General features: G+C 42.0%; 1 protein-coding gene across 8 annotated transcripts in view; it reads left to right on the top strand.

Annotated features, from left to right (window-relative positions):
* MTUS2 (microtubule associated scaffold protein 2) overlaps window positions 1-25,763 on the top strand; it is a 763,366-nt gene that overhangs the window by 719,967 nt on the left and 17,636 nt on the right. For all 8 annotated transcript variants that reach the window (XM_074303560.1, XM_074303559.1, XM_074303561.1 and 5 more), the window contains 3 exons: window positions 11,536-11,609; window positions 18,274-18,372; window positions 23,263-23,382. In XM_074303560.1, coding sequence (XP_074159661.1) covers window positions 11,536-11,609; window positions 18,274-18,372; window positions 23,263-23,382 — 293 coding nt within the window. The remainder of the gene's footprint in view (window positions 1-11,535; window positions 11,610-18,273; window positions 18,373-23,262; window positions 23,383-25,763) is intronic.

The following is a 25,763-nucleotide window of genomic DNA, read 5'->3' as shown; positions in this document are numbered from 1 at the left end:
CACATACTAAGATTAGATCAAAATGGGTCCAAGATTTAGGCATAAAGAACGAAATCATAAATAAATTGGAGGAACATGGGATGGTTTACCTCTCAGACTTGTGGAGGTAGGAGGAAGGAGTTTGTGTCCAAGGGAGAACTAGAGAACATTATTGATCACAAAATAGAAAATTTTGATTACATCAAATTAAAAAGTTTCTGCACAAACAAAACTAATGCAAATAAGATTAGAAGGGAAGTAACAAATTGGGAAAACATTTTTACAGTTAAAGGTTCTGATAAAGGCCTCATCTCCAAAATATACAGAGAATTGACTTTAATTTATAAGAAATCAAGCCATTCTCCAATTGATAAATGGTCAAGGGATATGAACAGACAATTTTCAGATGATGAAATTAAAACTATTTCCACTCATATGAAAGAGTGTTCCAAATCACTATTGATCAGAGAAATGCAAATTAAGACAACTCTGAGATATCACTACACACCTGTCAGATTGGCTAAGATGACAGGAACAAATAATGATGAATGTTGGAGGGGCTGTGGGAAAACTGGGACACTGATGCATTGTTGGTGGAGTTGTGAAAGAATCCAGCCATTCTGGAGAGCAATCTGGAATTATGCCCAAAAAGTTATCAAAATGTGCATACCCAGCCATACTACTACTAGGCTTATACCCCAAGGAAATACTAAAGAAGGGAAAGGGACCTGTATGTGCCAAAATGTTTGTGGCAGCCCTTTTTTTTTTTTTTTTTTTTTTTTTTTGGGTCAACTTTCTATGGAAGTTGTTTTTTTTTTTTTTTCATTTTTCCAAATTATCCCCTCCCTCCCTCCACTCCCTCCCCCCGATGGCAGGCAATCCCATACATTTTACATGTGTTACAATATAACCTAGATACAATACATGTGTGTAAATACCTTTTTCTTGTTGCACATTAATTATTAGCTTCCGAAGGTATAAGTAACCTGGGTAGATAGACAGTAGTGCTAACAATTTACATTCGCTTCCCAGTGTTCCTTCTCTGGGTGTAGCTACCTCTGTCCATCATTGATCAACTGGAAGTGAGTTGGATCTTCTTTATGTTGAAGATTTCCACTTCCATCAGAATACATCCTCATACAGTATTGTTGTTGAAGTGTACAGCGATCTTCTGGTTCTGCTCATTTCACTCAGCATCAGTTGATGTCTCTCCAAGCCTCTCTGTATTCCTCCTGATGGTCATTTCTTACAGAGCAATAATATTCCATAACCTTCATATACCATAATTTACCCAACCATTCTCCAACTGATGGACATCCATTCATCTTCCAGTTTCTAGCCACTACAAAAAGAGCTGTGTGGCAGCCCTTTTCATAGTGACTAGAAGCTGGAAGATGAAAGAGAAATGTGGCATAGCATTCCCTCCTTTCTCCCTTCCTTCTCTTTTCTTTCTTCCTCTCTTTATTTTTTCCTTCATTCTTCCTTTTTCAAGTATTCTTCCATAAAACTACTATATGGACATTTTTTACATTATTGCACATGTATAACCTTTATCAGTTTTGTTTACTGTCTCAGGAAGAAGAGGGAAGCATCTTTTTTTCATTCACATATTTTCCTAATGATATCCTTTATCTCATTTATCTTTATTATCCTTTATGTATAATGTATTTCAATCTGCTTATCCCCACTGTTGTCCTTTGAGTGATTTTCAGTTTCAGTTTTGTAGAGACAGGAGTATTTCATTAATATCTCCCATTAATATTGGACAAATATTGACATTTAAAAGATGGGTCTTTGTTTCTTTTTTTTTAATTTTATAATTATAATTTTTTGACAGTACATATGCATGAGTAATTTTTTTTACAACATTATCCCTTGTATTCATTTTTCCAAATTTCCCTCCCCCTCCCTCTACTCCCTCCCCTAGATGACAGGCAATCCCATACATATTAAATGTGTTACAATATAACCTAGATACAATATATGTGTGTAAATCCAATTTCCTTGTTGCATGGTAAGAAATGGATTCCGAAGGTATAAGTAACCTGGGTAGATAGACAGTAGTGCTAACAGTTTATATTCACTTCCCAGTGTTCCTTCTCTGGGTGTAGTTATTTCTGTCCATCATTGATCAACTGGAAGTGAGTTGGTTTTTCTTTATGTTGAAGATTTCCACTTCCATCAGAATACATCCTCATACAGTATTGTTGTTGAAGTGTACAGTGATCTTCTGGTTCTGCTCATTTCACTCAGCAACAGTTGATGTAAGTCTCTCCAGGCCTCTCTGTATTCCTCCTGCTGGTCATTTCTTACAGAACAATAATATTCCATAACCTTCATATACCATAATTTATCCAACCATTCTCCAATTGATGGACATCCATTCATTTTCCAGTTTCTAGCCACTATGAAAAGGGCTGCTACAAACATTTTAGCACATACAGGTCCCTTTCCCTTCTTTGGGATATAAGCAATGGGTCTTTGTTTCAAGGAGAAGCTGGTGGCTACTTAAGAAATCTACCATTTCACAGTACACTTTAACCTATTCTTCAATTCAATATGGTCCTCTCTAATCAGCCATTGTGTTGCCTGTTCAATCAACTGGATAAACCCTAGAGGTTTGTGAATCCAACTGAATTGTCCATTTGCACAATAGGCTCAATACAATTAACATAAAGTTATCCATAAAGAGAGGCACCTAGAGGATCTCCAGATATTCTTCCTTTGCCAGAGAGAATTCCTCTTGAACCAAGTCATGAATCTCCTTCATAAGAGTGATGAAAATTTTTGGTTGAAAAAATATCCCCTTGGGCTTTTTTTTTGTCTTTCTCTACCTAAATGAAATGAGGTTTATCAAAAAGTTATTTCTATTATTATATCTTTCAAGAAAAATTGTATAACTTTAATGAATGCATCTAAACTTTTTAATTGTAACAAATGGTAAACACTGGAGGAGCTTGTATTCTCTACATCTTTTAGAAAGTTGTGTTACAGTAAAGATGATAGGTAGTGCAGTGGATAGAATGCTGGACGTGGAGTTCAAATATTGACTCACTTATTTTACTATGTGACTCTAAATTACTGTTTGCCTTTGTTTTCCCATCTGTAAAATGGGAATAAAAATAATAGTAGCTATTTGCCAGAATTGAGATAAAACAAAATAATATTTGCAAAATTCATTGCAAACCTTGTGTTATATAAATGCTAATTATGATGACATGATAGTGATGATGGTGATGAAGAGGAGGAGGAGGATGGCATGGTCTATAATGGAACGCTTCTAATACTTTTATCATAGGTTCTCCTCCTGCATGTATAGATTTTCCTCAGAAAAAAATAGAAAATTTGGCATATAAGTTAACAGTCACTGATGTTGTACAGGTCATCTTTTTTTAATATTAAGATTTTATATATAGAGAGAGAGAGCACCAGCTTTTCCCATATTTGTTTTCTTAAGTTCTCTATAGACATAATTAGGATTTATGTTGAGTCCAAAAAAGTGGCTTCATTGTTTTTAATGGCGAAACAGTTGTCAATAAATATCTTTGTAAATCTTTTCCTTATTTCTTTTATTTTTGCTCTTCCAACTTTATTCTTAAATATCCTTGGGATGACTTTTCTTTAATAAGTCCCTTTACTCTTCCCCCTCTTTGATGTTTCTTGCTATTTTTTAAGGTAAAATTGCTTATAATCTGTTGTTTCTCTCCACAAGATTTTATAAATGAGTTTATGCTCTGAAACAGCCTTGCCTTTGACTGCCATACATCGCCATTAATGAATGGATGGAAAGGAAATAAAACTTGTTAAATACTATGTGCAAAAACTGTACTGAGGATAAAAATGGAAAAGCAAGATAATCCCTGCTCTCCAGGAGCTCACATTCCAATAGTCGGAGATTACACTTATAGAGGTTGCAGCAGTAAGTCAGATAGAAAGGCCCTGTGGTCCTTAAGGTACAGTGCCAAAACATGATAATAAATCTTTAATCTCATTTACATTTGTAAAAAGTCATATCCACTTCTGATATTGAGTCGTTTGATGGTGATAAAATCTTTGGTGGTAGTAATATAATTTTTCCGTAGCTATGGCAACCATGAAAGTATAGGCAATTGCTATGCTCCATCTCCATGAGGGAGAACTTTCCCTTCCCATAATGAAGCCTATAAATGATAGCTGGATTTCAGTCCAGAGGGGGCTGCTCTTTTGGGTACTTTGGGGCTTTTACCTGCCCATCTTTGACAGGCGGCCAGAAGCTGGTAGTGCTGCTGGCAAGGATGGCAAGTAGCCTGGGAACCAGTGCCAGGCCCAGGGATCCCTGAAGAGGGGTAGTGTTCGGGACAGAGGGCGAGCGGTCTGACCCACTTAGCCCTTCCTGCTGCTGTTTCTCCAAGGTGACTTGCTGTTCCAGGTGGGCTCCTATCTCTGCCTCCACCACAGCAGGTGGCCAGCACTGAAGGCAGCTAAGCAGTTGGCCAACATCTGGTATTAGTGGTAATGGAGGTGGCAAGACCCTTCTGAGAGGTGCTCCCCTGAAGTGCTCACAGGGGCTATTTTGGAGGCTGTGTCTCAGGAGCTCTGAGAGAGGGAGGAGATGGTTCGACCTTCCTGGTCTGTGCCTCTCTTTCTCTCCCTCAGAGTTACTTGTTCCTTCTCATGAGTCAGATGTTTGCTAAGGCAGATTTTTGGATATTTTGGTCTCCTTGATATGACAACTCATTTACAACCATTAAACTTTTGTGTGAAATTATCAGTTATATTCCACCATCTGTCCAAGTCTTCTTGCTTTTGCCATTTCCCCTGTACTGCTTTTCTGCACCTGGTAGTGCAGTGTCCTCTGGACTAAACTTCCAGAAACCCTATCCCTAGTCACTAGGAAAGTTCTATCAGCTCAACTCTGAACCTCCAGTTCTGGACCTGGTCTTGTGTGTGTGTGTGTGTGTGTGTGTGTGTGTGTGTGTGTGTGTGCAAATTCACCCTCCCATTATATCTAGCTAGCTTAGTTTCACCTCTTATCAACCCAACCTATCCCCCCAGCCTAGCCATCCTGCCTTCAGCTGCTTGTCTCCTTCACTGCCCCCCCCCCCACATTCTCCTTTTCTACTTTCTACTTCTGGGCACAGTAAACAAAAGAATATCATTGTTCAAGGGAAGTTCATGAAACTTAACTTCCCTACAAGTCCTCTTGAAATCCCTGTGACTCTCCAGACCAAAGCTTCCTTCAGTGTCCTATATGTGTTGAATCTCCCGTCCAATTATAAGCCAGCCTCTTGAGGACAAAGACTGTCTCACCTCTGTATTTTTATTCCCACTGCTTAGCGCTATGCCTGACACGTGGAAAATACTAGATAAATGCTCTTAATTCATTTTTCAATGTCAATAGCTTATTTAAATTGATCAGGTAGGCGCTGCATAAATTGCATATCATATTTTTTTTTCTTCTTATTGTTCTGGCTTCTGACTGACTTTTATCTTTAACCTAACAAGTCAGTATTCTACACAGGCACATTATAGTCATATTAATTTTAAACAGTTTCTTGTGTTTTCTAAGTTTTAATCTATTTTATTTTTTACATTGTTGTTCAGTATTTGCTGTATCCAGCATTTTCTATTCTTTTCTCAAAAAAAGTATTCATGATATGTATGGGTAGTCGTGAAACTTCTATGCAGATGATGAGCCTTTGGTCTTTTATTTCTATCTCCTGAACCTTATTTTCCCATATGTTTTGCCATCCTTCCCCAATTCTACCTTTATATTAAAGTCACCAAAGAATCAAAGTAGATGGTGTCATGTTGTTTGCAGAATTTATATACCTTTTCTTCTAATATTACAATAGATTTTTGGGCATAGGCTGCAAATATTTTCATGATGATCATTTGGCAAATATTTATCATAAGACCTGCTATGCAAAATGATCAAATGAGTATATGAAGTCATATTTCTTTAACAATAAAATAAATGACACCAGTTTCTTTATATGGAAGAGAACCTATAAACCATTCTTCCATTTAATTGGAATTTCCTCCTGTTTTTGACTCCATTTATATTCAAAATGTTAAGATATATATCACCCAGTTCTTCCAATAGAATGTTTACTCATAGGCCTGGAAAAGGATCTCCCATTTAGAGTTTCAACAACTACATTAATACCTATAGATTGTCTAAGAACTCATCCTTAACGTCTCCTGCCTCTTTTTCTGCCCCTATGCCACTGTCACAGCAGAAGCAGAAGAGGGCCACAAAGGACTGGATTGTATCTCCTTTTTATGAGTTTCGTTGGTTGCCAGACTCCTGGAGCAGAGCCGCTCCATGCTTAGCTAGGCTAGTCTTTGGAAAGCAAACCCATCCCTTTGCCAGGGCTGGACTGGAACCCTTTCCAGGCTGGTAGAACCTACTAGAGCTTGTGCTCCATGATCATAGCTTTCAAAAACCCAGAGTCTCCTTCACATCAGAGTATTCTCAACAGAACATCAAAAGTGAATCAGAGTCACAGGGATGAGGCAGAGTCATACCAGATAGGTGCAGGAGGGCACAGTGATGACCTAGGGTTAAGAAGCAGCTTGAGAAGTATTGTTGAGAAAATAAACATAGAGTAAGGATTGGAAAAGGAAGTAGAGGGAGCTTTTAGAAAGCAAGAATGAGAAATAAACAGCCTGAGTTACTCTCTGAAATCTTATAAAGCTAATGAGTTTCTAAGCCCATTTTACTCTACATTAGCTCATAAAGTTAATTCCTCTGAAACTCTCCATTTTATGATTTTTGTGACAATAATATTCCATTATATTCATATAGCACATATAAGAGGTGGACAATCCCTTAGTTTCCAGTTACAGGTTTTATATATATAGTTATAGTTACATATGAAAGGAAATGCCATGGATATTCTTATATGCATGACTCCTTTGCCTCTTTGATCTTGCCCTTGTTAGTTCTTTACTCATACCATTATGTTCCCCACTTACTATCACATAGTACTCTCATTTTGGTTCTAGTATAAGTATTTACCAAGATAGTATAGAGAGAATAGTAGTTTAAAATGTACTCTCATCCTCAGCTCCCAATTCCTCCATAAATTCTAGGACCTATCCCTTTACTCCACCACAACTGTAGGAATGGCCACTCACTGAATCTCACCAATATCAAAGGGATCCACCACCATATCTTAGCTGCCTTCTCCCTTCACCCCTCCAAATTCTCTTCACTGGTGAGTTCATCCTGAAGCCTCCTTTTTGAGGAAGGACCTAAAATTAGGAGTCCTTTATTCTCTCCTTTTTCAACTACCGTATTAGGATGTAAAGTCTCAAAAAACAAGAACTAGCTTTTTTTTTTTTTTTTTTTTTTTTTTTTTTTGCTTGTCTTTGCTTGCATTTAGAATGCTCCCTTAAGTAAATGCTTAATAAATCTTCATTGGTTTGGCTTAATGTGACTTCCATTTCTCTATTAGAAACCCTATTTGTCTATAACCTTCTTTCATTCCATCTCCCCTTATACCTCATACTTCCTAAAACCTATTTTTTTCTCTTTATCAAGATCTCCAAGCTTTCCACCCCTTGGTACTTTCTTAAACAATTACCCTTATTCTGACTTCACTTTCCTCCTTAATCAGACTTGTCCCAGTTGTTAGGCATTTCAACTTTATGCTGTCCTCTGATCTTGAGCCTCTTGCTTCCTTGTCCTGTTTCCATTTGTCTGCCAAAACACAGCTGTGGATTACTGCCACCATCTGCCATCGTTTCTTTTCACGAGCCACTGAATGCTGCTTGGGGAAGTCTCACAGCCATACTGACTGATACATTACAAATTCAGATTATCTAACCTCAACTGAGCCCTAGCTGCAACAAGGAAGTCCTTTCACTCCTCTTTAATTTATTCCCTCGTTCCCCTTACGAACTATTTTAAAACTTGTCTTTCCATTCCCCACTATCTCCCAGCTGAGGACTTTGCTTCTTACTTTACTGAGAAATTTGAGAACATTTGATGTAAGCTTCCTCTCTTTTCTTTCCCTTCTCTTGATCTCTGATATAAATGTCCCTTTATGCCAGACCAATCCCTCTATTATTCCCTTGCTCCCAACTCTCCCGGCTTTTCCAGTACATCATATCCCCTCTTCCTGCAATCTTTATCCTCTTCGTATCTACCAGTTACTTCTTTACTGCCTTCAAATATGCCCAGATCTTCCTATTCTTGAAGTCTTTTTACTACATCCAGCCACCTCTTCAAATTACACTCCTATCTCTCCTTCTTTTCTTAACCAAATTCATTGAGAAAAGCTATTTTCACTTGTTTCTGCTTCCTCTCCTTTCACTCCTCAACTCTGAAGTTTGGCTGATGGAGTTAATCACTCAATTGAAACTGCCTTCTTCAAAGATGTCTTTGTTGCCAAATATGATGGTCTTCTCTATTCTAATCCTTCTTGACCTGCCTGCTGTATTTGCCATGGTTGATCAACCATTACTTCAGGACACTTTCCTTTCTCTTGCTTGCCTGACCACTCCTGGGTGTCTTTTGCTGACTGATTTATCAGCCATATTATTAAACCTCCTAAATGTGGGTGTCCCAAGTTTCTATCCTAGCCTTTCCTTATAATTAATGATCTTTTCTCTCCCTCTCATTCATCCATATTCTCTCTCTGTGTCTCTCTCTGTGTGTCTGTCTGTGTCTGTCTGTCTGTCTGTCTGTCTGTCTCTCTCTCTCTCTCTGTCTCTGTCTCTCTGTCTCTCTCTGTGTCTCTCTCTGTGTCTCTCTCTCTCTCTGTCTCTCTCTGTCTGTCTCTGTGTCTGTCTCTGTGTCTCTCCTCTCTCTCCTCTCTCTCTCTCTCTCTCTCTCTCTCTCTCTCTCTCTCTCTCTCTCTCTCTCTCTCTCTCTCTCTCTCTCTCTCTCTCTCTCATTATCATTTCTATACAGATAAATCCCAGATCTACATATCAAGCCCTAATTTTTCATCTCAAGCTTCAGTACCACATCACCAATTGCCTATCAAATATTTTATCTTAGGTGTCTAGGAAGTAACCCAGAATCAACTTGTTCAAAAATTAACTCATTTCTACCCCAAATTTCTCCTTTTTCAAAGTCCCCTTTGTCTACCATCCTCCCATCACTCATGTTTATAACCCAGGGATTGTTCTAAAATGCTTGTTCCCTCTCAGCCCACATAACCAATTAATTGCCAGATTTTATTCTATCTTCATAATGTCTCAAACCCAAGTCTTTATCTCTACTTAGACAGTTACAATCCTAGTTCTTCATGCCTTGCCTTTATTATAACAGCCTCCTAAGTGGTCTCCCTAGTCCATGCTGCACACTGCTGCTAAAACCATTTTTATTACACTTGCATGTGACCATTCAAGTTCAATCAATTCTAGCATCTTCCCATGGCCTCTGAATTAATATACACATTTATATTTAGCTTTTAAAGCCCTACACAACCAGAGCCAATGCAGCTTTCCCACGTCACTGGACAATACTTCCCTTCCCATTTCTGTGATCTAGCCAGACTGTCCTCACTATTTCTCATACACAGCACTTCTTGTCCCATTGCTACACTTTTTCACTGGCCATCCCCATGTCTCTTGATCTTTACCTCTTAGGGCCCCTCCCCTCCTTTAAGATGCAGCTCAAGCTCTCCTTCTGCACAAAGCCCTTCCTGGTCCTACCTACTGAATGCCCTCCTTCCTTCCCAAACCACTAGAAAGGGAGGTCTCAGTTTTAGTGAAAAAAGAGCCTCTGAAGGCAGAAGTAGACAAGTGTCTTGGAATACCATGTTAGTTCCCAGCACAGAAAGAAGAGGACCCAAATATTTGGTACCAGGTTAGAAATTTTCAAGAATAGACATGGAATTTTCTTTTCAACAGGGGCTTTGAATTAATTTGAAAATGTCTTCTCATGAAGTGGGTTTTCTGAAAAGACAAATTTAGAACAATGTAATGAGCCTGACTGTGGCTCGCTTTTCTCAGTTTTCTGTTGGATGGGCCCCAGTATGTGGCCAACTTCATTGTGACTAATGAAGGTTCTTTCCTCTGTCACCCTATCTGGGGCCATTAAATTATATATGTTATCAAGTCATTATGCATGATTTTAGCTACAACCCCTTATTTGGGAGTTGATGGTACTCCTCAATGCCTGTTTCCAAACAGAGTAAAAGGATGCTTGTGAAACATACCAAGAACTTTGGTGATAGATGATTTTCTCCCAGACATAAATCTATTCTTCAGTCCAATTTGTGACTGCTCTTCTGGACAAAGGACTTCCTCGAGTTTTAGTCAGAATATTTGGATTCACATAAAACCTCAGTGTTCTTCCTAATTGCAGACCATGCTAGGCAGAAGGGTAATTAATAGCCATTCCTAGGCAGTAGCCTGCTCTGAGCATAGGGTCTGGACTGATTAATGAGAGTTCTCTTCTCATCAGTTGAAACAAGAAAACAAATTGCTTGCCTAGTCAGAATGAGATAGGCTTAAACCTGACTAATGAGACTCTTCCTGTCTGGAGAAAAATGGACCCCCATCTTCTTAATAACATTTACATGACATTTCTTTTTGCCTAGCTCCTACAAATTGCTGCTGTGTTGACACTGACCCACTGAGAACAATTGTTCCAAACACTATAAAGAGGGTTCAGCTGGTCCTTTTCCCTGGTGGAAGCATCTTAAAATTTAATCTTTGCTTGACTAGGGTGATTACATACTTTGGGCCCAATCCATCCCTCTGTTTTCTGATAGTCTCTCTGACCTTAAAACAATCTCTTTTCCTCAATAGAAGGATTTTTTTTCCTTTGCTCTTTAACAAATAAGATCACTGTACCACCCCTCAACCAATCACAACCTCCAGAATTTTTCTTTATAACAAAGATGTAGTTGTAGCAAACCAGTATGCTGGCCATATCTGATAATGTGTGCCTCGTTCTGTGCCCATAATCCATCACCTTTCTACTGAGATGAGTGGTCTGCTGCATTGATCAGACTGCTGCTGTCTTTCAATATTTTCAGAAGAGTCACTCATTGGAATTATTGTAATACAGGGGGAAAATAAAGTCATTAGAAATTGGAAAAGTTAAACCACTGGACTGGTCTGTCATAAGGAAAGACTTGAGAACCGGGTCAGCTCTGACTGTGACAGTGAATGCTGAAGGTTTTTTCCTCTTCCTCCAGATGGCAGCCGTCGGATGATCTCTTGTTGAAGGGAACGTCATTGTAAAGAAAAGACACAACACAGTAATAGTGATAAAAATGAAAATCGCAAGGCACAGTGGAAAGGTGCTTTAATCAGCGGTTCTGGTTTCAAATCCCTGTTCCACTGTTGGGACTTTGTGCAAGTGATCTGACCCCTGCCAGGCTTTTGGCTCTGAGCATGATGAGGGATGGTGACTTGTAGGGTCCCTCCCAATCATGGTCCTGTGCTCCAAACCAGGCACTCAGCACCCCAGTTCTCACAAATACCAGTCTGGCTGGCAGGGAGTCACTCGTGCCCTTACCTGAGGGAGAAAGAAGCCGCTCCTACCCCTAAGTTCCTGTCAGCATCAGGCAGGAATTTAACAACCTGTTTCTCTTTCCTTATCCCTAGAACTGATGTCTGCCCATGAGCTTGAAAAGAAGGAATTGGAAGACAGTTTTGAAAAACTGCGGCTGTCACTGCAGGTTAATACTTTCATTATCTACTTACCACAGCCGGGGAATTGTCAGCATCATTACCATCCTCCAAACAGCTCCCACAGGATATAGGACACTGTGCTGGGCAGAGGAGATGCAAAGGGACGTAATTCCTTCCTTGTAGTGAACTTGTACCCTGCTTGGGAAAACAGAAGGGGTGGCCGGCGGATGTGATCAGGAACAGCGAATGCTGAGGCAAAGTGTGCAGTACCAGCAGTGTGTGTTGGAAGTGTTCAGAGAAAGGCGTGATTCCTGGAGGTTCAGGTGCTCCAGAAGACATTAAGGAGGCATGGGGAATCTACAGAACAATCTGGGGTGTCTGTGGGAGTGACAGAAAAGGGGAAGTATGGCCGGACAAATCTAGAGGGGTAGGTGGGAGCCCCGTTCTGAAAGATCCCAAATGATGGGCTACAAAGTGGCGGCTGTATCCCATGGGCCATGAGGAGGCTGACTGTGCAGGACTAGTGATATTGCTGTAAGATTAACCTGGAGGTACTATATAATGGAGACTGGACAAGAGGCAGAGAATTGAGGAGGATACTACTGCACTAGTCTTGAATTGATTAAAGACTGGCCCAGATGGTGGCAGTGGTAGAATTGCAATCAAAATTCCGATCCAGGCTCTGCTGGTGTACCAGCAGCATGACCTAGACTTCATTTTGTTAATCTATAAAATTAAGCATTTAAACTACATTGCCTCTAATGACTTATCTGGTTCTAGATTAGAAATCCCAAAGGGAAAAAAAAATCAATAGAAGCTGAAGATTAACTGGAGATTATAGGAGGAGGAAAGAAACTAAGTGAGGGATGAATCAGAAGTGTTAAGTCTGGAGCCTGCTAGACATGGGAAGATGGGGAGAGGCAACAAAGTCAATTGTGGTGAAGATCTTTTGGGTTTTTTAAGTAAAACATTTCAAAATGAACTCAACTTCTCAGAAAGTAATGAGCTTTCCCCACCGCTGCTTCTCTTCAAGCAAAGACTGGATGGCCACTTGTCAGACACATACATACTTCTTTGGGAATATATGTTGGACTAGCTAGCCACTAAGGTTGCTCCAGCTATAAAATTCTGAGATCAGATGAAATGTCCAGTTGGCAATGGGAAAGATAGAGATGCAAGAACAATTAGTCTAGGGTGATTATTAGACGTGTGGGAACAGACCAGACCTCCCAGAGCCAAGGGAGATGAGTTCAAGAGGGAAAACTTTAAGAGGGCTGAGGACAGGGTTTTGAAGATCCCACAGTTAGCTGAAGGGAAGAAGGAGCAGCAGGAGGAGACACAATCAGAGAGGTGGGTGAAAAAAGAAAGAGTTTCACACAGCAAATGAGAGTAGTGATGAAACCCATTTAAGAGGAGTCCAGTTTTTGCTTCATTAACCTCAGGCAGGCTTTTTATTACCTGTTAGCATCTGCCATATGTATTTGCAGTTTGGGACTATCAAAATATACTTCCCTCATTGCTCCTAGTTACTTGCTGAATCAGCAGCTACTCAGAATGTTTGTTGCCTCTTAACACCTAGCCCTGCTGAGACCAAAATAGTCAGCCAAGGCCATCCTCTCTTTCTGGCCCAGATAGTTGTTTTTCCTGTTATTTCCCACATGTCTCCTCTATGGAAAAGCTCAGCTGGGAGCTATATATGTTTTTTTAAAGCTACATTGTTTAAAGTCGTCTGTGACAGTTAAACAAAAAAAAAAAAAAAAAAAAAAACATTTATTCTGATAAGTAAATGGAAGGGAGAAGCAGAAGAGACCCTAAATTTTCAATTCTGTCCCCTGTCCTATGAGCTGAATGTCCATGTCCCAGGGTCCAACTGAAGAAGCCTTTCTTCATCTGCACAAAGGAGAGTGTGGTTGGATTCAGGTGTTCTCCAAGGCCTCAAGCTGTGATGCTTGAAGTGAAACATTCAACTGTTCTGCCTACTTTGCCCCTAAAGGGAAAAAGCCGGGCCCTGTGGTTACCTGCTCTTTCGGTCCCCTACCTTCCAGAGAGAGAGAGACGGGGCATCTACTAAATGAGGCTGCAGGGACAGCATGTCAGTGGTGAAGGAACAGTCGCTGAAGCTCCGGCTAGGTCATGTCCCTGTTCTTTTACTAAGTGGGACAGTCAGGTAGAGTGGGCAGTCAGAGAGCGAAGTTCAAATTCAGCCTGGCACAGCTGTGTGACCCTAGGTGAGCAATTTAACCTCTTGCCTTCACTTTCCTCATCTGTAAAACAAATAACATCTACCTCAGGAATCTCGAATGAGATGTTTACACAGCTCCTGAAACAGGGTTTTGTTGTTGTTGTTGTTCAATCATTTCAGTTGTGTCCAACTCTTCATGGCCTGTGTGGGGTTTTCTTAGTAACAAATACAGTCATTTGTCTTTCCCTTCTCAAGCTCATTTTACAGATGAGGAAACTGAGGCAAACAGTTATGTGGTTTCCCCAGGGTCACACAGCTAGCTGGTATCTGAGCCCAGATTTGAACTTGGGAACATGAGCCTTCCTAACTCTAGGCCTCAACACAGTCGGGTCGAAATAAGCTATCTTTATTGTTATAATGATGACTATGATGAAATGTGAGAAGGTGAGTCAGGGCAAGTTTATTTGTAAAGTATGAGCCCCTAGGCATGTCATTTAGCCTCTCCAGGGCCCAGTCAACTCTTCATGACTCTAAGTTTCTGATCTGCCTCAGTGCGAGTTCTATCAAAACCAGGAATTCCCTACAAAAATGAAATTAGGACTTCTCCCCCCCCCAAAAAAAAAAAAAAAAAAAAAAAAAAGTTTACCCGAGTCTTAGAATTATCTTGTGGTTTCTCCTATCACCCTGATGCATAAGCAAATAACATTTTCTCCTTTTTCTCCACACAAATATGGAATAGGGGAAAGACTCCTAATAACCTTGGAATCAAAAGAGACTAAGACTCATAGAGCTGGAAGGGGACCCCTCTAACCGAGCCCCTCATTCGTAAAATGAGGGAACAAATTCACAGGCTTTATAGGATCTGCCTAAGGCCACACAAATATTTATCCTTGGGATTGGACTTGAACCCAGGGCCTCTAACTTAAAAGCTAATTGACTTTCCAATCTGCCAGAGTTCAAATCCTTCCCCCTAGTGGATTTGCAAGTCACTTATCCTATCTGAGCCTCAGTTTCCTCATCTGTATAATGGAAAGAATACTGCCTAAATTGCCCAACTCACCTAGCTGCTATAAAGATCTTGGAAATATTATGTGCAAAGTAAATTGCAGAGCCTCAGTGCACGAAATGGCGGATATTTTCACAAAATTATTACTGGAAAATAAGTGGCTTATTTTCCACTCTTGGTTTACGTGGGTGAAAAAAGAAACCATGTTGGCTGTCCTGACCAGAGATTAATACCATCAGCCATTAAATACGCTGATACTGACAAATCCTAAAATGAGAAACTGCTCCAGCAGATTGCCTACTTGTTCACCTTCCAATTCCCTGTATCTCTACAGTAAACTGTCCAATTTGTAAATTATCTTGGGAAAGGGAATTAATCCCAAACTGCTCTCTCCTGCTGCTCCTTCCTCCCATTTCACACTCCTCTGGTCAGCCTTAAGCCCTCCACTAATGTTTGTCCTCAGGGAACACAAATAGCTGGAGTCAACCTTTAATTAGGAAGATAGATCTGTCATCTGACCACCAACTAATCAGCACATCAAAACACAAAGAAAAATGATTTTTGCATTATTGATGACACCCAACTTTATCATTACAGCAAAACAATGGTTAATTGACTATATTTTAATTTTTAAGTCTATGAAAGTTGGATTTCACCTAAATTACCTTCTCAAAATTGGAGTTTATTTGTTGTGAAATTCAGCAGCTACTCCTTAAGTACCCACTATGTGTAGGGAACTGCCGTGGGCACTAAAACAGATACCAGGTTTTGAGAAGACACTTTCACCCTAATGTGAGGGTAAGTAGCCTGGAACCTAGCTTCCTCCCACCCCTGGGAAAGGCACCTGGGGAAGTCAAGGTGGGCAAGTTCACGCACTTGTCTTCTGGGCTCACGACACTCCTGCACAGAGCGGCTGGAGGCCAGTCTATCTCACTAATGCTTTGTCAGCTTCCCAGATGTAGGCTAGAAAATGGGGGCCTTGGCAGAAAGATTCCTTCCTAATGTTTCAGGTGAAGTGTGCGATGAGCCTTTGGGGGAAAAATACTCTTCTGTGTCTACCCTGAGAAACTTTAATGCTGAAGCCACATGGAGAGAACATGTGTTTTTATGGTTATATTTGAGAAGGGAGCTGCATGAAAATCTATGGGCACTGGGGGGCCCAGCAATAGTTGCCACGGGCCTTGATTTACTCTTCCCAGTTCAGTTATGCAAGAAAATCCCATTGACAATAATGCTGCCCTAATGTGTTTATGTTTGCATTGAATACCCGTGTGGGGCTTTTGTTGTGGAAAATGAAATGGAATGAATGCAAAGAAAACATGGACCAAAGATCCAGTCTCTTGAGTCCAGTCTCAGGTCCTTGGGCACCAGGAGGAAGGTCCCTACACCCCGCTCAGCTGTTGTTCTGGGGCAAGAGCAGAATGTTGAGAGCCTCTTCCGGCTTATCAGGGCCCTTAGGGGTCACCTCTGTCCCTTTTCTTTGTAAAGCCCTGTAATGGAGCAGTCAGGCCTGACACAAGCGTTTCAGCTAGGCTGATGGAGAAGATGCTGTCTGTCCTCTGCCCTCCTTCCCCTTCCCGAGGGTCTACGACAGACTTGACACTGGGGGGTGGGGGGGTAAGTGTGGGGGCTGGGGAGGAGGGGCCGGTCAGGGTTGAGAGCTTGGGGAGAGTGGGGAATGATCTTCACCTGAATGTTCCCTTCACTTCAAACTTTAGTTAAGGGACATTTAACCTTCCAGTAGGGCAATGGATACAGTGCTGGGAAGACTCAAATTCAACCTTAGACGCTTCCTAGCTGTGTGACCCTGGGCAGCACTTAACCCAATTTGCCTCAGTCTCCTCATCTGTTAAGTGAGCCAGAGAAGGAAATGGCAGGCCACACTCCAGTATCATTGCCAGGGAAACCCAAATGGTGCCGTTGTTTCAGTCTCGACTGAAATAGCTGAAGAGCAACCTTCAAGATCTTCAATTTCCCCTCTATACAATGGCCTAAATGCCACCGAGGACAGCCTTTTCAGCTCCGGACCTATAAAGTCTTAGTGTGACAAATTAGGAAAAGAACTGACCTTGGAATTGGACAGTCTGGTTTTGAATCCGGGTCCCAGTACTGGGCGTCAGACAACTAAGCTCACTGTTCTGAGTTTTAGTTTGTTCATCTAGAAAATGGGAATAATAGCATGTGTACTCCCTGCTTTGTAGGGTGGTTGGGAGCCTTAGAACAGTGAAGTTCAATATCAAACTGGACTACTCCTCTTCTAAGGCAGCATGATAGAGCAGATAGCACGAGGGACCAGTCAGGATGACCTGCCCTGAGACTTTTCTTCCCGTGCTCATTTGCTGTGTGAATGTAGAAAATCCACTGGACATCTCAACCCCGCGGTCTCTTCTGTGTAATGGGCTAGCTCCACAAGACGCGGTGAGAATCAAATGAAGGGTCTGTGGTTTTGCAAAGCTTTAAACTGTTTTCTTTCTAAATGCGAGCTAGGTATAGTTCCTGTTATTATAATTATTGTCATAGCGATCACGTTTCATGATTCAGGGAGATTCAGGGATAAATTTCCCCAGACAGGGAAGGCGATGGCACAGTGGAACGAGTCACCAATCAAGGCTCTCTGACAAAGGCCTTAGGGAAGGGCCGTAAAACGAGGAAGGATTCTCATCTGTCTGAGATGCTGTGGTTGCCACGCTGCCTCACAGCGGGGATACAGACAAGCTGAGGGCTCTCCTGTGCTTCTGCAGGCAGACAAGCCTGGCTAGAAGCGGGGTGGTCCCTCAGACTTCAGACTACTGGTGCCCTCTGCTGCCTAGTCTGAGTAATGGGACGCCACCGGGCCGTGGAGGCTGCACTTGGCCCCATGAAAAGTGATTCTCGTCACCTGTGTCTGTAGTTCTTGGGTGGGTGACCCTCGGGGAGACATCTTCGCTGATCAAGGACCTCGGGGGGCGAGGAAGAATTCTCATAGATTCCATATTTAATCCTCAGAAAGGGACATGAAAGGAACATGGGGGGAGGCCCTGTTTTTGCAATACAAATAATAATCATAACGCAGGCTCATGTTCCTATAAAGTTCATAAATATATAGACTACTTGGCGCAGCAACCTGGACGAAAGGTACTGTTATCTGTTCTGCAGAGGAGAAAACCGATGCTGATAAAGGCTAAGAGGATCGTCCAGATTCACATAGCTAGCGGGGTCTGGGGCGGGATGTGAACTCAGATCTTCCTGAGGTAGTGCAGTACTCTGGCTTTGTGACTGAATGACCTTAGTTCCGATCTGAACTTTGACCCTCTCTGGACCTCAGCTTCCTTGTTGTTTTCCTTACAATAAAAGAAAAATCAAGGGGAAAATGAGGAAATTGGCCAAGTCCAGAACGCCATCCACCGTGCCCTCTGAGGCTCCTATTGGCCAGCTGACTTAGCCAGGGTTGCTCCTGGCCTCTCAGAACTGACTAGCCTGCCTCACAGTACAGGCCCCCCGGCCCTGTCCATCGCTGATCCCACCCTCCCCCTTGTTCTCGCAGGACCAGGTCGACACCCTCACCTTCCAGAGCCACTCTCTGCGGGACCGAGCCAAGCGGTTTGAGGAGGCTTTGAGAAGAAACACGGAGGAGCAGCTGGAGGTAAGGCCGGCCTTCTCCAAGGCGCGGGCCAGGGGAGGGCTGGCCCTGCCTCCGTCGGTGAGCAGCCCCCTGTTCTCACTAAAGAAAAGTAACAGCTAGCTGCCCCCCACTGGGTCTGACCGCAGCCCTGTCTGCCATGACACTGTGTCAGCCTGCCACAGGCCACCTACCTACCCTTCAGAGATGTTGATGCTTGCCCCACATGGCCCAATGCTGGCTGAGGGTGGCAAGGTGGAGCGTGTGGCAAATGCACAGGTAAGTGGGGGCTGCTTTCTTAGAAAATCAGCAAATTTTCTTGCATTGCATTTTTTTAATGTTTGTTTTTCTTGAAATTTCCTCTGTTACTCTGATTTCATAATCATGTTTTCTTCATTTGGGTCGAGTAGGACTTTTCTGATAATGGCTTCCTGCTATGTGCTGATTGAGCATTAAAAGCAAGCCATGGTTTTTATTGCATTCCCTCTGTGTGTTCCATCCTTCAGAGGGGAGCTGGACTGAACATCTCTGTGGGCAAGGTATTGTTTGGGATGATGTCATGCATTCATTCAATGAGTATTTATTGACCCTTCCATGAGGCAGGCATTGTATTGGGTACTGGGAGTGGAGACAAATAGGACACTTGCATTCTTTTATTTTTAATAGCATTTTATTTTTCCCAGTTACATGTAAAAGCAATTAACATTCATGGTTTTAAAATTTTTTGAGTTCCAGATTTTTCTCCCTCCTTCTGTCTTTCCCCCTTCCTAAAACGGCAAGCAATTTGATATGGGTTATATATGTCTTGCATTCTTTTAGAGAGACAAAATAAATAAACAAGTATATAAATAAATAAATTGCAAAATAAATGCAATTCAATCCATCATCAAACATTTCTTAAATACCTGTTGTGTGCAAGGCATTGTGTTGGGCACTGGGGGTGCAGAAGCCAGAATGCAATTGTCCTCATACTCAGGTCAGTCAGCAAGCATTTATTAAGCTCTTATTGCATACCTGCAACTGTGCTAAGTCTGAGGGTATAAAGAAAGACAAAACAAAAACAAAAACAGATCCCTGTCCTCAAGTAACTCTTTTTCCAATGGAGGAGATGGCATGCAAACAGCTATGTTCCTATAAATGCAGGAAAGATTCTCCAGGAGCTTATCTTGAATAGGGATAGAAGGGGTTCATCAGGGCCTAATTACAATGCAATGGGAAAGGGGGTAGAAAAGGAGGCTGGCAAGGTCAGGGACAATCTCACGGAGGGAGTCTTGTTTGAGCTGAGCTTTGAAGGAAGCTGGGTACTCCTAGGCAGAGAAATGCATCCCAGGCATAAGGGAAGGTCTGTGCAAAGGCATGGAGATGAGAGATGAAAAGTCATGGAGGAGCAGAAACAAAAAGGTCAATTTGCCTGAATCTTGGAATGTATGAAAGAGAATAATGTAGAATAAATAACTAATGTATAAGTAGATTGGAGTCCACTTGTGAAAGTCTTTAAATGCCATGCAGCAGAGTTTGTATTTTGTCCTGCCGGTTATCCTAGAGATAAGAGGGAGCCAGAAGAGATCCTTGAACCAGAGAGTGACGGTAGACTTGTGCTTTTAGAGCATGACTAGCAATTATGTGGAGGAGAGCAGCATAAGGAAGGGAAACCAGTGGGGAGGCTATTATGATGCTCCGTGTGAAAGGTGATGGATGTGGCCTGAAGGAGGGGGCTACTAGTGTGAGGGGAGGGAAGAATGGAAGAGTGCCATGTTGTTGTGGATTCTGTGAGCCCTAATCTCTGCCTGGAAGTGAGGAGTGAGAAAGGGGAAGATTATCCTGAGGGTGGGAACTTGAGCCATTGGAAAGCTGGTGGTGCCCTCAGGAATGGAGGCTGGAGCAATGGGAAACTTCACCTGAGAGGAGCTTCAAGGGCAGATGCAGGGTTTATCAGATAACTGGAGATTACCCCGGAGATTGCAACTTCCTGAACACTCCTCCTCTTCTTTACTGCTTTGCTTAAGGAAACATTCATTGTATTTTATGTCATGTTCAGAAGTTTTTTAAGAAAATTAAAAATTAAATTAAATTAAATTAAAAAAAGAAAGTGTATAGAGTATACAAAAATACAGAGATGGGTGGTGGAATGTGGTTTACAAGGAATAGCAGGATCAAATTAGTTGTGCTGGAAGCTGGGAGGGAGAAAAATAGAATTAGATCATATTGCTGACAAATTTTCAAAAGGGGGCCAGCTAGGTGGTGCAGTAGATAGAGCGCCAGCCCTGAAGTCAGGAGGACAATGTGGCTTTAGGCACTTAATACTTTCTAGCTGTGTGACCCTGGGCAAGTCCCTTAACCTCAATTGCCTCAGCCAAAAAGCAAACAAAAAAAAAATTGCCAAAAGATAACTGTCCCTTTCACATAAATAGAGCCTAAGGCAATATCTATCAGTTATGCACAAAAGTCAAAATAAGCAACTTCTTCTATTGGAAGAAAGGATGGACCACTGAAAAAGCCCTTGCAGTTGCTTAAGTCATACTCTTTACACACAATATTTCAAAAGAACTGCTTCTTGAATTTTGTAAGTCATTTATAAAAGTAAAACCTTTCCCCCCTGGTTTCTAATGCCCTCCCTACCCCTATATCAGAAATTGCTCCATATTTACTTGTGTGTGAAGGCAGAAGGTGTTTTTTAAGTGTTGGTAGACAAGGCCTTGATACAAGTCTTCCAGGCCTGCCTCAGACCCTTCCGGGTTCCTGGACAAATAGGAGGCTCCCTGTGGTCTAGGGCAGGGGTTCTCAAACTTCGGCCCACAGGCCAGATGCTCCTGCTGAGGACGTTTATGCCGCCAGCCTGGTTATGTCAAGTGGGCTGAGGGGCTGAGACAGAGTGTGAGTTTTTGTTTTTACCATTGTCCGGCCCTTCCACAGTCTGAGGGACAGTGAACTGGCCCCCTATTTAAAAAGTTTGAGGACCACTGGGCTAGAAGCTGAAAATACTCCCATCAAGCCTCCTGAGAATGGCAGAGCTACATTAGGATGTAATTGGGAACTCTAACAAAATAAATGAAACCTAAAGCGCATTACATTTTAAAATTGAGTCATTATGGAGCTTAATGAATCCTGATATACAGATTCATGGGCCCCCTTTCTGTTTGAGTTTGACACTACTGCTCCAGGCAATGCTCTAAGCCAGAAAGTGCAGCTTAAAAAGCACTTAGATTTTCCTCACCCGGGAGGTTGCCCAGATCTGTGAAATTGGAGATAGGTTCCCTATTCCTTACTTTTTTGTATATTCTAATGTATATTCTTTTAGGATAGGGAGTCCTTCATGCTCATCTTTGTACTCCCCAGTAATGAGCACAGGGTTGACATTTGACAAATGCTTGTTGGATGGATGGGGAAGGAAGGAAGGAAGGAAGGAAGGAAGGAAGGAAGGAAGGAAGGAAGGAAGGAAGGAAGGAAGGAAGGAAGGAAGGAAGGAAGGAAGGAAGGAAGGAAGGAAGGAAGGAAGGAAGGAAGGAAGGAAGGAAGGAAGGAAGGAAGGAAAGAAGGAAAGAAGGAAGGAAGGAAAGAAGGAAGGAAGGAAGGAAGGAAGGAAAGAAGGAAAGAAGGAAGGAAAGAAGGAAGGGAGGGAGGGAGGAAGGAAGGAACTTGGCCTAACCATATAGTTGTTTGAGAGGCAACATGGCAAAATAGAAAGCATGCTAGACTTGGAGTTCAGAAGATCTGATCTCAGATCCCATCTGGGACACTTACTAGCTGGGTGACCATTTGCAAGAGACCTGATCTCTCATGTATCAGCTTCTTTATCTGTGAAAGGAGGGAGCTGGACTTTATTTAGTTAAGTGGCTCCTTGCAACTCCAAATGGTGTGACCCTTTATCTTCTGTTTCCAGCAGAATAACAAGCATTTGCCTTATGCTTTTTCAGAGGGGAGGATTCAGGAGTACATGAATGGCTTCTTCTGTGTTTCTATGCTGGAGTAGCTTAGTTAATGCAGAGCTGACCTTGAAGCTGTGGCTATCTAAGTTCAAGTCCCATCTCTGATAAACATACTGACAATGTAATCCTGGGCAAACCAATCCCAAGGCCAAAGGTGTCCAACAGGTGGTCAACAATGTTTCAGGAACCATTTTAAAATGTTGGGAAATATTTAACAAAATAAATAAAAATACAGTAAAACATGAATAATATTCCTTTCCTTTCCCCTCTATTTCCAGATAATTGGGCTTAAGTGAGTTGGCCAGGGCCATAAAGCTAATAAATGTCAAATATATGAGTTCCTCCCTGACTTCAGGATTGGTACTCTGTGTCCTTGTGCCATCTAGCTGCCCCTGATAACATTCCTTTTTAAAACTGATACACAGATTACAACAGTTTTTTCCCACCTTTTTTTTTTTTTGCTGTTGTTTGCTTGCTTTTTGCTTTCTAATTTTTTCCTTTTTTATCTGATTTTTCTTGTGCAACATGATAAATGTGGAAATATCTATAGAAGAACTGTACATGTTTAACATATATTGGATCACTTGGTCTCTAGGGGAGGAAGGAAGATAAAAAATTTGTAACAAGATTTTTCAAGGGCAAATGTCAAAAACTACCTCTGTATGTATTTTAAGAATAAAAAAATTAACTTTTAAAAATAATAATACTGAGGCCACAGGGATGCTCATGTACAGATGAGCGGCCATTATCTTGGAGTTCCACACCACTAGGCTCTGGTACCACAAACTAAAGGGAAGGAGCTTACCTGTATTGATAAGAGACAGTTTCTTCACTCAGGAATTCCATTTCCCAGTGAAATTGCAAGTCCAGTCCCTAGCTGGTCCCTAGGGGAAGGCTTACCATGGCAGGCTGGGGTCACTGAATCTGGGACACTGACTTGTATTTCTGAGAACCACAGTAACGTGGCTGCTTTTCCTGATTTCTGCAGGTTGCACTAGCTCCCTACCAGCACTTGGAAGAAGACATGAACAGTCTGAAGCAAGTATTGGAGATGAAGAATCAGCAGATCCATCAACAGGAAAAGAAGATCATAGAGCTGGAAAAGCTGGTCAGTTCTCCCTCTGCCTGTTCTGTTTTCTATGATCTGCTCTCCATCCTCCTTGCTTGGTGATGCTTGGTGAAAAGCTGAGAGGCCAGCTTTTCAGCTCTGGGCCTCCTGCAGCTTACAGATCACAAGTGCAGGAGGCAGGCACCTGGCTGTCTGGGTTGGGCGAGGGCTGGGGCACAAATGGGGGGCAGCCACCAAAACAAAGGCGCAGCTTCTGGGAAGGGAAGGGTCCTTATCAGCCTTCCTAAGAAGCATTACTCTGGGTTCTGGCCACCGTCAGATAAGAAGAACATAGATAAGCTGCAGAAGAGTGGAGGGCCTTGAGTTGGCTATGGCAGCACTAGTGGGAGAAACTGGGGATTATTAGCCTTGAAAAGAGAAAACTAAGGGGCGCAGGGAGGGAGGGAGGAATCTTCAGATCCTTCAAGGACTCTCCAGAGAAAGCAGGATTTGATTTATTCTGACTGTGCCCAAGAGGCAGACCTGGGCATGACCAGCTGAAGTTTACCTAGAGACAAATATGGACTGAATGTCAGAAGGGGAAGGAGAAGAGAAAAGAATTTTATCTCATTTGATCCTCACAACTACTCTGGGAAGTAGTCATTATTATCCCCATTTTATAGTTGAGGAAACTGAGGCAGACGGAGTCCAGGGTCACCCAACTAGGGAAAGTCAGGGACTAGTTTTGAACTCAGATCTTTCAGGCTTCAGGCCTAGTCCTCCAGCCACTGTATCGTCAGCTGCTTCTTAGGAAAAACAGATGGATAACTAATAGTTAGAAAGTTTTCCCACCCTTCAAATCATGATGTTAGAAATTTGAGGGGGTCAGCGAGGGGCCATGGTGAATAGAACACAGGTCATAGAGTCAGCAGGATCTGAGTTCAAATCCACCCTCAGTCACTAGGAGCTCTGTGACCCTGAGCAACTCACTCAACTCTGACTATCTCTAAAACATTAACAAAAAAGGGGAGGGGCAGAAAAGGAAGAGAAACTGAATTGATCCCCCCTTCTTGGAAAAGATGTTGTCCATCCAGGTGGCTGTGACTAGCATATCACCAGTCAGCTCCCAGACCCTGCATCATTTAAAGTCCTTTACTTTTTTTATATTTTTCAAACCATCTAGCAGGCTTCTTTCAAATAAAGACGCCAGTTGGCTTACTTGCATAAAATAGAGAAAGAGAAAATCAATGAATTAGGCTTGCAAATAAAGACTCCAGTCCAGGTTGAATTAAATACATTTTTGGCAGTGACTTAATGACCACTTTAGCTACAAATAAATTTTCTCCACCATACAATAAATTATTTCCTCCTGCAATGCAAGACCATTGAGAAAATCTCAGTTAACAACCTCTAAACTTTGTACAATTCTTCTTACCTGGGACAGGGGAATCAAGGTAAGCTAGGTCCTAAAGCTAGACTAAATAAAGCTAAAGCTCTATTTCCTTAGTATGTTATAGTGGGATTTCCTTTCATTTCCAGGTAGGGCCAGGTGAAGAGTAGTGAGGGGTGCACTGGGGAGAATGCCGAGCCTGGAGTCAGATACTTATTATTATTAACTCTGCTTACGTTAGTTTCCTCATCTGTAAAATGAACTGGGGGAAGAAATGGAGTATCTTTGCCAAGAGACTCACAAAGAGTTGAATGTGACAGGACAACAGCAAAGGTCTAGATGGCCGTTGAGATCCTTTCCCACTTTCAGTCCTTTCCGAGATTTTTTCGAAGCTGTGGATCTCAGAAACATCCCTTCCATGGATAACAGGGTTAGGATTAGAGTAGGAATAAGTTAGAATTGGCTTCAATTAAAAACTGGCTGGATTAAGTAAAAACTCCAGGACTCACCTTAGATACCAGGTGGGGCGGAAATCACCTGCCTTCATCACACAAGAAACTCTTCCAGTCCCTCCCCAGCCTCTCTCTTCTTTAAATCCTGCTTTTTCTGCTTCACTGTAATGTCCCCAGGATCACCTTACCTCACAGATAGACCACAACTTAGTTGTTCCAGGAGCAGATCTCGCTCAGCTCCAAAGCCTACAGAGGCCATGTCCCTGCTAGGCCAGGGGACGGCCTTTCTCACAGGATGCCTGGTGGATATAAAGTCAGGAGGCGACAAGGACGTCCCAGATGTGGATTTAAATAATCAGAGTGGGTTTCTTATTTTCCCAAATACAGGCAAAAACAGCTTTCAACATTCACCTCTGCAAAGCCTTGTATTTTTCTCCCTCCTTCATGCCCTCCCCCATCCTCTAGACAGCAAGCAATCCAATACAGGTTAAACATGAGCGATTCTTCTAAACCTATTTCCATATCTATTATGCTATACAAGAAAAATAAGATCAAAAGGTGAAAGGAAAAAAACAAGGAAAAACAAGCAAACAAACAAC

Source organism: Sminthopsis crassicaudata, chromosome 3 (assembly GCF_048593235.1).
Source record: "Sminthopsis crassicaudata isolate SCR6 chromosome 3, ASM4859323v1, whole genome shotgun sequence".
NCBI lineage: Eukaryota > Metazoa > Chordata > Mammalia > Dasyuromorphia > Dasyuridae > Sminthopsis > Sminthopsis crassicaudata.
Note: the sequence above shows the minus strand (reverse complement) of the source record. Positions and strands in the feature narration are given on the sequence as shown.